Genomic DNA, 13,514 nt, shown 5'->3' with positions numbered 1-13,514 from the left:
GTCAGCGACGTCGCTGGAGACACCGAACAATCCCTCCCTCAAGGGGGAGGTGCGTTCGGCGTCATAGCAAGGTCACTGCGGCGTCACTAAGCGGCCGGCCAATAGAAGCGGAGGGGTGGAGATTACGTAACATCCCACCCACCTTCTTCCTTCCGCATTGCCGGTGGACGCAGGTAAGGAGATGTTCGTCGTTCCTGCGGTGTCACACATAGTGACGTGTGATGCCGCAGGAACGACGAACAACATCGTACCTGTGGCAGCAGCGATATTAAGGAAAGGAGTGACGTGTCAACGATCACCATTTTTGAATGATTTTGCGATCGTTGATCGTTGCTCCTTGGTGTCACACGCTGCGATGTCGCTACCCGCGCCGGATGTGCGTCACTAACGACGTGACCCCAACGATATATCGGTAGCGATGTCGCAGCGTGTAAAGCACCCTTTAGACGACATGCACTCTTGAGTATTTGTTGAGCTTTTTACCTCAGTATTTGTAGCCAAAACCAAGAGTGGAACAATCAGAGGAAAAGTATAATAGAAACAAATGCACCATTTCTGCATTCTTTTCCTGCTTTTGGCCTACAAATGTTGAGTGATAAAACTCCTAAATACTCAACATGTAATTGTGGCCTTAGGCCCCTTTCACATTGCGTTTTACCTTCCGCTCACAGGTCCCGTCGGACAATCCGTCCGAACCGCCCCTCCCCCACTCTGCAAAGCGTGTTCCAGACGCATGCGCCCGACAGGGCCATTCATTGCTATGGAGCGCACTGCGTTAGCGTGTGCTCTGTTTGCCATTTTTTGCACATATACATTTCTGCAGACGGACACCCGAACGTAGGTGGACTACGTTCGGGTGTCCGTCTGCAGAAACGTATATGTGCAAAAAATGGCACAAAACAGAGCACACGCTAACTTAGTGCGCTCCATAGCAGTGAATGGCCCTGTCGGACGCATGCGTCTGGAACACGCTTTGCAGAGTGGGGGAGGGGCGGTTCGGACGGATGCTCCGACGGGACCTGTTGACGTAGAGAAAAACGCAATGTGAAAGGGGCCTTAGGAGCAAAGCTAAAGTGTAGACTACAAAATTCTAATGAAGAATTCAAGCAAAGGTAAAGCCAATTATTCATTACAGCTGTGTCCATCAGACAAGTGACTATAAAAGGTCATTACTTAACCAAGAAAATCCCTTATGTCAGCAATGGTACCACATGGAAAAGAAATTTCACAAGACCTAAGAAAGTTATAAAAACTGAAAGGACAAAGAAGGGGTGTGTGCAAATGGTGTCTTATTTGGTGGTACCAGAAGGAGTTTAATAGGTGCACTAACCTGGTGTGCTTGTGTTAAAGACACAACCACTAAAACCTCATCATAAGGATGGCTGCTGCTAAACCCATGAAGATAGCGATGAAGAAGATGAAAGAAAGGGGTTCATCTGCACTGCCAGAAGAAGATCACTGAAGATCGATGGAGATTAAAACATCTAATTATTTTATTCTACGCAATTTGGAGCTATATGACTAGGAACTTCAGCAGCAAGAGGAAAGTGAGAAGAATTTGTATGGCTACAAAATGATACACTGAAGGAGCTATCAGAGAGTAATGACAAAACCCAAGGAAGCAGTATGCTTAATGTTAAAGCACCAATCCAGCATTTTTCTTTTCAATACTAGAGAGGTGCTTCTAATCTAAAGTCCCTGACCCTAGTATTATATTTACCTGTTGGTGTCTTCACCTTTTATAGGCACCGCTCTAGTCCCAATGTGGCATCTTTTGATCGCAAATAGTGGTAAAGAGGTAAAGGTCACAATCTCTCAATGTAAGTCTATAAGAGCCAGAACGAGGGTCTCAGACTTGCATTGAAAAGTGGCCTTTGGCTGCCTCTAGTAAACAGTGGAGGGATCCGTCAGATCACAAAATGCTGTAGACCAATAGGAGGTGATACAATGTGAAAACGGCAGTGAGTAATTATAAGACTAAGGGGTACTTTTCACGCTGCGACATCGCTACTGCGATATCGTCGGGGTCAAATCGAAAATGACGCACATCCGGCGCCAGTAACAACGTTGCAACGTGTAAAGCCTAGATGCGCCGATAAACGATCGCAACAGCGTCATAAATCGGTGATCTGTGTAGCTTCGGACATTTTCATAATGTCGCACCAATAGGACATACGATGTTGTTCCTCGTTCCTGTGGCAGCACACATCGCTGTGTGTGAATCCGCAGGAGCGAGGAACATCTCTTTACCTGCCTCCACTGGCTATGCGAAAGGAAGGAGGTGGGCGGGATGTTTACGTCCCGCTAATCTCCGCCCCTCCGCTGCTATTGGCCGCCTGCCGTGTGACGTCGCTGTGACGCTGCACGACCGGCCTCCTTAGGAAGGAGGCGGGTCACCGGCCAGAGCGACGTCGCAGGGCAGGTAAGTGCATGTGAAGCTGCCGTAGCGATAATGTTCGCTACGGCAGCTATCACAAGATATCGCATGTGCGATGGGGGCAGGTACTATCACGCTCGGCATCGCAAGCATCGGCTAGCGATGTCGCAGCGTGCAAAGTACCCCTAAGTGCAGCACCACTCCAGTGATAAAATAAGAAAACCCGCTGAAGTGGTGCTTTAATAGAATGAATCAAAGTTAGTAATAATTGATGATCCACGGTGTCAAATGCGCGAAATACAAAAGAAACAATGCAGAATACTTTATGTTATATTTGACTATCAGGAAATTATTTGAGAATTTAGTAAGGACAATTTGTGCGGAGTGTAAAAAACAGATTGTAAGGGGTCAAGACAGCTGCTTACATGGGAACCGACTTAGCATTTCAGGAGTTTAGAGATGCAGGAGATGGGTTAAGTATGGGTGGGTAATTAGCTGCACACCATGGGTCAAGGATGGACTTTTTTAGGGGTAATAGAAAATGACAACAAATATCTCACAGGCTGCCATCCATACTTCAACAATTTGATCAAATGTGCCTTGTGATACTGGATCCATTAGACATCGGACCCAGCAGTAAGTTAACATTATGGCTCTGTTTCCATTTGTTGGTATCATTAATACATAAAGGCTTTAGCATGTTGAAGAGTTCAATTAAATAAATGTTCCCTTTACTTATATGAGATCATTATCTCAGCACATTGGGAATTCCAGAGGCCTAATTCATGGGAAAATATCTCACCGCCTGTCAGTGTCAATGATGTATGTGCCAGGTTTCAGCAATGTTTCTCATTGAGTTGATACAACCCATATCATTTATTAACAAATGCAATTTGATATAATCGTGCACAGAGAACTTACTTTATTTTCTCCAGCTCTGCATTTAATCACACACTCAACAGTTTACTTGCTATTGGCAGCGTAATTGAGAACAAGAATTGGCATTGGAGATGACTCCGAATGCAAAAATCACAGATGTTTCTTAGTAAAGCCATAGAATTCCAGAATAAAGAAAAAAATCATGCTGGGTAAGTGTTTATGGTTTAAACGCATGGACTGGGTAATGTGCTAAATATTTCTTACCTGACGAGAGCATTTTGTATCTCTTAGGGCTTTAAGACTTCCGTTCCAGTGAAGGAGCTGAAAGACTATCATCAGTTCCTGTAACAAAGAGGGTAAAACCTGGAGTTATCAATACGTTCCACTACACTACAATATTCACTTAGCATGTACAGTACATTTTACATAGCTGTACAGAGTCCGTACCTTAAGGCCAAGGTTCTGGGGTTATGTTGGGGTTTAGCATTAGGAGTTGACAAAATTGTCCATGATTTGGTTTACTCTCAGAACACTTGCCAAATTATTTATTAAATTCATTTTATCTACATTAATAAATTGATGCAGCCAAACAGGTATTTTTGTAACTACCATAGGCATAAAATATCTACCAGAATTTTTACAACAATAGGATTGGACCTGAGTAGAATCTGTGCATAACTCTTTTTGTATTTTGAATGCAGTTCCCCAATTAGTTTTACAGAATATATATAGAAATCATAATGTATGATGATTAGAGATGATTGAATCTTTTGAATTCAGAATTAGCCAGGTCAGCAGATTTTCCCTAAACATTCGAATTTCAAGTACCCCAATTGCCCTGAAAAGATAAGTATAACACTCAGAGGTTTTCCAGGATTGTATCCAGCCACTTTTACTAATGATTAGAGATGAGTGATGTTCGAATTGAACCGGTCGCCAATTTCAAATTCGAGTTGTTTCGGGCGGTGTTCGAGTCGTTCGACGAACTCGAACGATTTGCTTCATGTTCGACAGTTCGAGTTCACATTCGATAATGGTTCGATCACCAAAAGCGTGGCTTTTCACAGTAAGGCTATGTGCGCACGTTGCGTATTTGCATGCGTCCTGCGTCCCCAGCACAATTCCTCTCTCTTTCCTACTCACCGATCAGCTGCACGGCTGTCACAAAGCTCCGGCGGCTTTTCCTCTTTTGAAAATGGCTGCCACTCATTATTCAATCTCGTATTCCTTGCTTTCCCCACTCACTGGCGCCTATGATTTGTTGCAGTCAGACAGCCCCCACGCTAAGTGACAGATGTCTCACTGCAACCAATCACAGATGCCGGTTGGGCGGGTCTATATCGTGCAGTAAAATAAATAAATAATTTTAAAAAACTGCGGTCCCCCCCCAATTTTGATACCAACCATGATAAAGCCACACGGCTGGAGGCTGGTATTGTCAGGATGGGGAGCGCCACGTTATGGGGATCCCACCACCCTAACAATATCAGCCAGCAGCCGCCCGGTATTGCCGCATCCATTAGATGCGACAGTCCCGGGACTCTACCCGGCTCATCCCGAATTGCCCTGGTGCAGTGGCAATTGGGGTAATAAGGAGTTAAACGGCAGCTCATAGCTGCCACTGAGTCCTAGGTTAATCATGGCAGGCGTCTCCCCGAGATACCTTCCATGATTAACCTGTAAGTGAAAGTAAATAAACACATACACCCGAAAAATCCTTTATTTGGAATAAAAGACAAACAAAACCTCTCATTTACCACTTTATTAATCCCCAAACACCCATTCAGGTCCGAAGTAATCCACACGACGCTTTCAGCTCTGCTATATGAAGCTGACAGGGAGCGCCGTAGAACACGACCGCTCTGTGTAAGCTCCACATAGCAACTAAAGTGAGCTGCGCTGTCACCGGAGACTTCACTCAGGTAGTGCTTGCGCGTGTGTGCGGGGAAGATGATGAGTGCGGTACTGCAGGGGTGTGTGCGGTGATGATGATGAGTGTGGTAGTGCCTGCGTGTGTGTGAGGATGATGATGAGTTCGGTAGTGCCAGGGTGTGTGCGGGAATGATGATGGGGGCGGTAGTGCCGGGGTGTGTGCGGGGATGATGATGGGTGCGGTAGTGCTTACGTGAGTGCGGGGATGATGATGGGGGCGGTACTGCCGGGTGTGTGCAGGGAAGATGATGAGTGCGGTAGTGTCGGGGTGTGTGCAGTGATGATGAGTGCGGTAGTGTCGGGGTGTGTGTGGTGATGATGATGGGGGCTCTCTCTCTCTCTTGGCTTAACGCGTTATTTCACAGGAATCCGTTGCCTTTATATCACACTATTTACAACGCATCCGTCACATGCATCACACAACGTCTTGTGACGGATGCCGTTCAACGCAAGTGTGAAAGTACCTTCTGCTGTCAGCGGGCATGGAGCCGAGCTGAATGGCAGAGCAAGCATCCAGCGCTCATACATTCTGCATCAATTCTGCAATCACAATACATTCACATGTGCTGCCAAATCGCTGCAGAATTATACACATGGACATGGAATGTGCGCAATGTTAATAATAATATCCAAATTCAGTGTATAGTGTGCGGGGGGGGCGGGGGTTCCTGAAATAATGGCGATCTCCATTTTTTTTTCCTAACCATGCGTATAGTGGGGCGGGCCAGGCTGTCAGCCAATCACACACACATACACACACACACACACACACACACACACATACACAGCAAAGTGCATTTCTTTGCACACAAGCAAGGGCATGTGTCATTGGCTGTGTATGTCACATGTCCTTGCCCTATAAGGACTTCTGAGTAGTTTAACTTTTGGACACAATAGAAGGAGTTTACTCTGTGTATACGTACTTCATACCAGAACTGGCTCATCTGGATCGATCTGTGCACCTCCTGATTTGTCCTGTTGCTTCTATGCTGATAAGCTGAACCTTTTTTTTTGTGTTTATGTGTTTGTGTTTGCTTGCCATTGTTTTCAATGGGGTTCGAAGGTGTTCGTCGAACGTTCGTCGAACGTTCGACGAACACACCCGTCGTTCGACGAACCAAACTGAACTCGAACACTAGGGTAGTGGCTCATCTCTACTAATGATGAGCAAGTTTCGAAATACTCGAATTCGCGATACTCGTAATGAATACTGTCTAATACTCGCGCATTCGTTCCGAATAGCGTGTGCAATGCAAGTCAATGGGTAATACTCGCAATCTAACGAGTATCCCGAATGACGTACTATTCGTGCGAGTAGCAAATAGTACGGCATTTGGGTTACTCATTACATTGTGAATATTCCCCATTGACTTGCATTGCACACGCTATTCAGAATGAATATGCGAGTATTAGACAGTACTTATTACGTGTATTGCGAATCCGAGTATTTCAAAATTCGCTCATCATTAACTTTTACTCTTCTTAACAGAACTGCTTAGTAAAGTCAAAGTGATTTTACCAAAGAAACAGATGGTAACTCAAGCCCATTTATTAACACAGTTCACTAATTGACTTTTCATGGCTTTTTTTTTTCATTAAAAACAGTCCAAAAATTGTCTTACACATCTGTGATCAGGCTGATTGTTATGCAGGACACTGTTCTTAAAGGGAACCTGTCACCAGATTTTTCACCTTCTGCAGCTCCTGGGCTGCATTCTGTGAAGGTGCACCTTGGCCCTGACTCCCCTTCCAGACCCCAAAAATAACTTTATAAAACTTGGCTGTTAGGTATGCTAATTACCTGTGTGAGCCAGATGGGCGGGCTCATTTACTGCTCCTGTCCCCCCTCCTGCCGCTGATCGTTGTCCTCCTTTCTTGATTGATGTGATGACGCCTCTATCATCATCCTTGTTGCATTTTCAAATCTCGCTCCTGTGCAGTTATGTTGGATCGGGCAGGCGCAGTTCACTCTGCCATATCGCGGGCAGAGCAGAAAACATAGCTGCCCTCGCTCACGCCGGTGAGCTAAATGCGCAGGTGCGAAATTATGGCCAGCGCTGTGCATGACCTCACCATAATAATACGATTGTGGACAGCGTCGGACTGGCTACCGGAGGAATCTCCAGTAATGCCAGGCCTGGATTCAGGTACCTGCATTGTACTCCAGAGCTCTACCTGAGCTCCAAAGTGCAGCCTAGACTGTACCGCGAACGGCGAGTGATTGATTCCCCGGCGCTTGCGGCTCAATTCATGATAGCTGCAGACAGGCCGGGCTGATCTCCAGAGTTCAGGTGAGAGCACCGGAGATCATCCCGGCCTGTCTGCAGCTGACATGAACTGAACCACAAGTGCGGGGGAATCAATCACTCGGCACTCGCGGCACAGTCTCGGCTGCACGCCGGAGCTCAGGTAAGAGCTCCGGAGTGCAATGCAGGTACCGGAATCCAGGCCTGGCATTTCTGGAGGTTCCTCCGGTAGCCAGTCCAATGCTAATTGTGGAGAGAACTTTTTAAGTATGTTCTCCCCGTGTTTGCATCCGGGTTCTTCAGTTTCCTCCCACACTCCAAAGATATACTGATATGGAACTTAGATTGTGAGCCTTATTCTGACTCATGGATACGTAGGATATGATGGCGCCTGAAGAAACGGTTTCTTCGGGTATTAGTATTGACTGTACTGACATTCATATCAGTTCCTCAGATAGCTGAACTTAGTCACAATGTTATTGAAAGAAGAAGACTGCAGGGAAAGATGAATGTTTTAACTGAAAAGGTAAAAAAAGTGATTTTTACAGAGAGCAGGCAGCATGTTACATGTAAGATGGCTGATACAATCTATATGGAGAAGAAGAGTGGGGAAAGCTGACATTACAGGAGCTACAGCGAGGAGGAAGGAACAAAATACAAGGAAAGTCAAAGCTTCTACTTAGGAACAGAAAGACAATACACAGCAATGGAAACATTGAATAATTCCCAAGATGTGGGACATGACAAGCCCCAATGGGGACAGTGATGATGTCTATAATGTGCTGTGGAATTTATAGCGCTATATACTGTATTTTTCGGATTATTAAACGCACTTTTCCTCCCAAAAATTTACTCGTCGCTGGGCCTGGTGATGTCGGGTTTGGTGATGTCATGGGTGGCCCTACCCGGCTTTGTGGCCCCGAGATCTACAATAAAAAGGGGGATGATGGATGATGATGGTGGAGGATTTGTCTCGTGACGCCACCTGTGGTACGCGGCCAGGGAATAGCCGCCGCTGCTGTCGCTGTCCTTTGGGACAGATGGTAGTAGCAGCTAAGATGTTTTTGCTCCCCACATGTGGAGCGGGCCCCGGGGAGGATGATGAGGGGAGTAGTAGTGGCGGGCGTCGAAGCGTGGGGCGACGGCGCCAGCAAAGACAGGCGGACACAGTCTCTGCAGGTCCAAAGTTCTCTTTACTAACAGTCCTGGTTTTACCCGGAAGATGCCGGTCACCGCCGTGATGGGCCCCTGCCGATCCCGAGCAATTTGAGGTCCCTGTCAGTGTTCCCACTGTGAGTCCTTTCTGGTCGGGGTCCCTCCAATCCTGGTGTATGTGGAATATGGAATGGGCTGCGGGTGTTTCCTGCACTCTCCGCAGACCCTGGAATTCCGTGTAGCTGTAGAGAACCCGGGCTGAGCTGTATACTCCAAGCCACGGGTCCTATGGCACTCCCAGAAGTGTGAAGTAAAAGAAGATTGGACCGAGGTCCCAGGTGTGTCTCTCACCCCAAGCTGTGCCTGGGGCTAACTGGCTATGTGTAAAGATGCTCCTTCCCTTTTCCCCAAGTGGTGCCTGCCCCCCCAGGTAGTTGTCCTACTGACCGGGAAAGTCCCATGTTTCGTGATGGCCACCCCAGTTTCCCCAGTGGGAAAGCACCTAACTGTGTTTGTTTTGTGCGAATGCGAGAAACACTAGTGATTAACCTCTCCTGACCCGGGATGAGTACTACAGTCATGGCCAAAAGTTTTGAGAATGCTACAAATATTAATTTTTACAAAGTCTACTGCTTAAGTTTTTCTAATGGAAATTTGCATATACTCCAGAATGTCATAAAGAGTGATCAGCTTAACAGCAATTACTTGCAAAGTCAATATTGGCAAAGAAAATGAACTTTAACCCCCAAAACACATTTCAACAGCATTGCATTCCTGCCTTAAAAGGAGCAGCTAACATTGTTTTAGTGATTGTTCCCTTAACACAGGTTTCGGTGTTGATGAGGACAGGACTGGCGATCAATCAGTCATGATTAAGTAAGAATGACACCACTAGACACTTTAAAAGGAGACTGGTGCTTGGTATCATTGTTTCTCTTCAGTTAACCATGGTTATCTCTAAAGAAACACGTACAGCCATCATTGCTCTGCACAAAAATGGCCTAACAGGGAAGAGTATCGCAGCTACAAAGATTGCACCTCAGTCAACAATCTATCGCATCATCAAGAACTTCAAGGAGAGAGCTTCCATTGTTGCCAAAAAGGCTCCAGGGCGCCCAAGAAGGACCAGAAAACGCCAGGACCGTCTCTTAAAACTGTTTCAGCTGCGGGATCGGACTACCAGCAGTGCCGAGCTAGCTCAGCAATGGCAGTAGGCTGGTGTGAGTGCTTCTGCACGCACTGTGAGGCGGAGACTGCTTGAGCAAGGCCTGGTTTCAAGGAGGGCAGCAAAGAAGCCACTTCTCTCCAGAAAAAACATCAGGGACCGACTGATATTCTGCAAAAGGTACAGAGAGTGGACTGCTGAGGACTGGGGTAAAGTCATTTTCTCAGATGAATCCCCTTTTCGATTGTTTGGGAAATCTGGAAAACAGCTTATTAAGAGAAGAAGAGGTGAGCGCTACCACCAGTCTTGTCTCATGCCAACTGTTAAGCACCCTGAAACGATTCATGTGTCGGGTTGCTTCTCAGCCAAGGAAATCGGCTCACTCACAGTCTTGCCTAAAAACACAGCCATGAATAAAGAATGGTACCAGAATGTCCTCCAAGAGCAACTTGTCCCAACTGTCCAAGAGCAGTTTGGCGCCCAACAATGCCTTTTCCAGCATGATGGAGCACCTTGCCATAAAGCAAAGGTGATCACTAAATGGCTCATGAAACAAAACATAGAGATTTTGGGTCCATGGCCTGGAAACTCCCCAGATCTTAATCCCATTGAGAACTTGTGGGCAATCATCAAGAGACGGGTGGACAAACAAAAACCAACAAATTCTGGCAAAATGCAAGCATTGCTTATGCAAGAATGGACAGCTATCAGTCAGGATTTGGTCCAGAAGTTGATTGAGAGCATGCCAGGGAGAATTGCAGAGGTCCTGAAGAAGGGTCAACACTGCAAATATTGACTTGCTGCATTAAATCATTCTAACTGTCAATAGAACCTTTTGGTACTCATAATATGATTGCAATTATATTTCTGTATGTGATGTAAACATCAGACAAACACAATTAAAAACCAGAGAGCAACAGATCATGTGAAACAATAATTTTGGTGTCATTCTCAAAACTTTTGGCCATGACTGTACATCTTAATGGAGATGCAGTACCCTGTGGCGACTGAAGCCTCAGGGGCGCCACACATGCGCAGATAGAGCTTTCGGCTCCAGATCTCATCTGTGCATGCGCTGCCTCCGGGCGCTATTTCTTGGAAGCCCTCATCGCCGACATCTTCAGAATTGCCTGTGCCTCACCGCCTGAAGCACAGAGCAGAGCCAGCACAGAGCAGAGCCGCATAGAGCAGAGCAGCACCAGGACAGAGCAGAGCCAATATTTTTTTTTTACCTTTTTTTCCTCTACATTTGGGGTGCCTATTATAATCTGGTGCATCTTATAAAAAGAAAAATACGGTAAGTGAGTAAAATAAATAAAATAAAGACAAATGTATACTTAGTTTTTTTTAATATATATTGATGAAATGATTATCCATTACTGCTTTATTTTCATCTAATAAAACTTTTTCAGCCTAACTCTATTGCTATAAAATGCTCTCATTCCCGATTACGTTACTGCTTTATAAATGGCCAAAAAGGTAAATAAAACTGTCTAAAGTGGATAATATAATAAAAGAAGAATCAGATGCCAGTGCATTCTAGTGCGTCTGTTCTTCAAAGAAATGTTGTTTCTTTATTTCATTATAAAGTCACTGCAGCCACAAACTCTGGTTCTGAAACCCACCACAAGCCTTTCCTGAAAGCAATACTGCTCCTTGGCCCAAATGGTGAATTTCTGTGTGATGAGATGGTGGTCTGTTATTCCCTCTATTCTAATTGTGTTTTCTTTAAGATTGTCAGCGCTGGTGCCAGTGAGGGGGATTGTATGACCTGAATAATACATGGGGTCTCAGTAGCCAATTATAATGCGTAGATATAGAAATGCGTCTGTGAGTTACTGCCCTTACACATTACAGATCCTGCTCATTACTAAATACCATTTTGCCACCAGTAAACAATCCTGAAACAACATATTACAAGTGTGAGATATTGGGAAGCCGAGCGGATCATAAACCGCCCAAGTCAGATGTGTTCGGTAACCATGCTTCACTTGAGGTTTAAAGAACATAAAATGACTTATTGGAATCGTGGGTGGCCTGAAAATGGGGAAGGAAGTGACACGTTTATGGCAAAGAGCAGAAACACATTACAAAATGATTTTTTTATGGCTAGTACTAAAGTGGTGAGGTCTTATCTGCTGCCCTTCTTAATGTCTTGTAAGCAGATTACAGGTTTAGTTAACTCATACTGAATTGTGGATAGGGATTTTCTTCCACACTTGGGTGGCTGGCTGCTTTTCTTATGCAAAAGTTCTAAGGGGCACAATAAGTTTTCAGCTTCATATCCAAAAAATACATATACTCCTCTACTATACACTTTTTTATTAAAAAACAAACAAAAAAAACCCCGTCAAAACTTTCAAATAATAAAAAAAAGTATTAAAAACCCTCCAATGCTTAAAGGGAACCTGTCAGGTCCAATATGCACCCAGAACCACGATCAGATCTGGGTGTATATTGCTAATCCCTGCCTGTCCCTGTATACACTAGCATAGATAAAGAGATCTTTAGAAAAAGTATTGCTAAAGATCTTTTATCTTATGCTAATGAGCGCAGGTACGCAACATAGCGGTAGATACCGCTGCCTTTATATTCCATTCTGGCCATCTAATGATATTAGTTGTCTGATGAAGGCCACTAAGTGGCCGAAACATCACATGTTCAAAAACTTTTTCTTGGATTAAAATATATGAAGTTTAACCCTTGAGAGTGCCTTGTACCTATTTGAATGACGTATGGTTTGGAAACCAACAATACACCTCGTTATTCTTTACCATTCTGGCTGTGCCTTATCCTGTTACCTGTACACACTAGCATAGATAAAGAAATCTTTAGAAAAAGTATTTCTAAAGATCATTTCTTATATGCTAATGACGCCAAGGACTAATCGCAAGGGTGTTAGTTCCATTGGCTAGTCGGCCAACATAGCATGTTAGCATGCCCCTGTGGGCATACTAACTTGCTAATGAATGCACAGTAATGCTGCACAGACCTCACTATTGATGGCGGCCAGGGGAGGATAGTCGCGCACTGTGCATGATTGGGAGTGCCAGCACTTCTGGTCATGCGCACTGTACCTCACTGAAGCCGGGAAACTTACACCCGTCATCAGTTTAGTGCGCATGATCAGAAGTCTCGGGAATCCCGATCATGTGCAGAGCGCATCCATCCTCCGCCGGCCGCCATGAACAGTGAGATATGTGTGGCGTCGCTGTGCATTCATTAGTATGTTAGCACGTGGGGTGTGCTAACATAATATGTGGCCCAACTAGCCAAGGGAACTAAAGCCTTTGCGTTACATGTCCATTATCATATAATAAACAATCTTTAAAAATACCTTTTCTAAAGATCTCTTGGGGGGCGTGGCCTGCACGCTGATGGCGACGGCTGCTTGAAGGAGAGCTCTGTGCTGACAGCAGGATAAACCGGCTCTTATCAGCTCACAGATAACAGGATTACCAGCTACAGGAGGTGTGAGTAACCCCAGCCCCCAGCTATGCCTAAGGGGAGACCTAAAAAAACTGGCACTCCAGCCAAACTGACAGACTTCTACCCCCTGGATAGGGATCTCTCCTCACCAAGCAAGATGGCGCTGGCTTCCCACTCAGCTTCTTCCCACTCCTCACAAGGAGATACAGGCTGCTTGAGAGGCTGCACAGGCATTCCTCTGACAGAGGAAACAATGCAATCTCTGCTGAAAACGCTGAGGGCTTCCCTGCAGGCTGATCTCAGAGAAATAGTAAGAGAGCTGAAGGAAGAG

General features: G+C 45.4%; 1 protein-coding gene across 1 annotated transcript in view; it reads right to left on the bottom strand.

Moving 5' to 3' along the window:
* Positions 1-13,514, bottom strand: part of LIX1 (limb and CNS expressed 1) — a 233,690-nt gene that overhangs the window by 26,362 nt on the left and 193,814 nt on the right. Inside the window, exon 5 of the mRNA XM_075341905.1 lies at positions 3,521-3,598. Within this exon, the coding sequence (XP_075198020.1) occupies positions 3,521-3,598 (78 nt within the window). The remainder of the gene's footprint in view (positions 1-3,520; positions 3,599-13,514) is intronic.

The sequence above is a fragment of the Anomaloglossus baeobatrachus genome, chromosome 1 (assembly GCF_048569485.1).
Source record: "Anomaloglossus baeobatrachus isolate aAnoBae1 chromosome 1, aAnoBae1.hap1, whole genome shotgun sequence".
NCBI classification, from domain to species: Eukaryota; Metazoa; Chordata; class Amphibia; order Anura; family Aromobatidae; genus Anomaloglossus; species Anomaloglossus baeobatrachus.
Note: the sequence above shows the minus strand (reverse complement) of the source record. Positions and strands in the feature narration are given on the sequence as shown.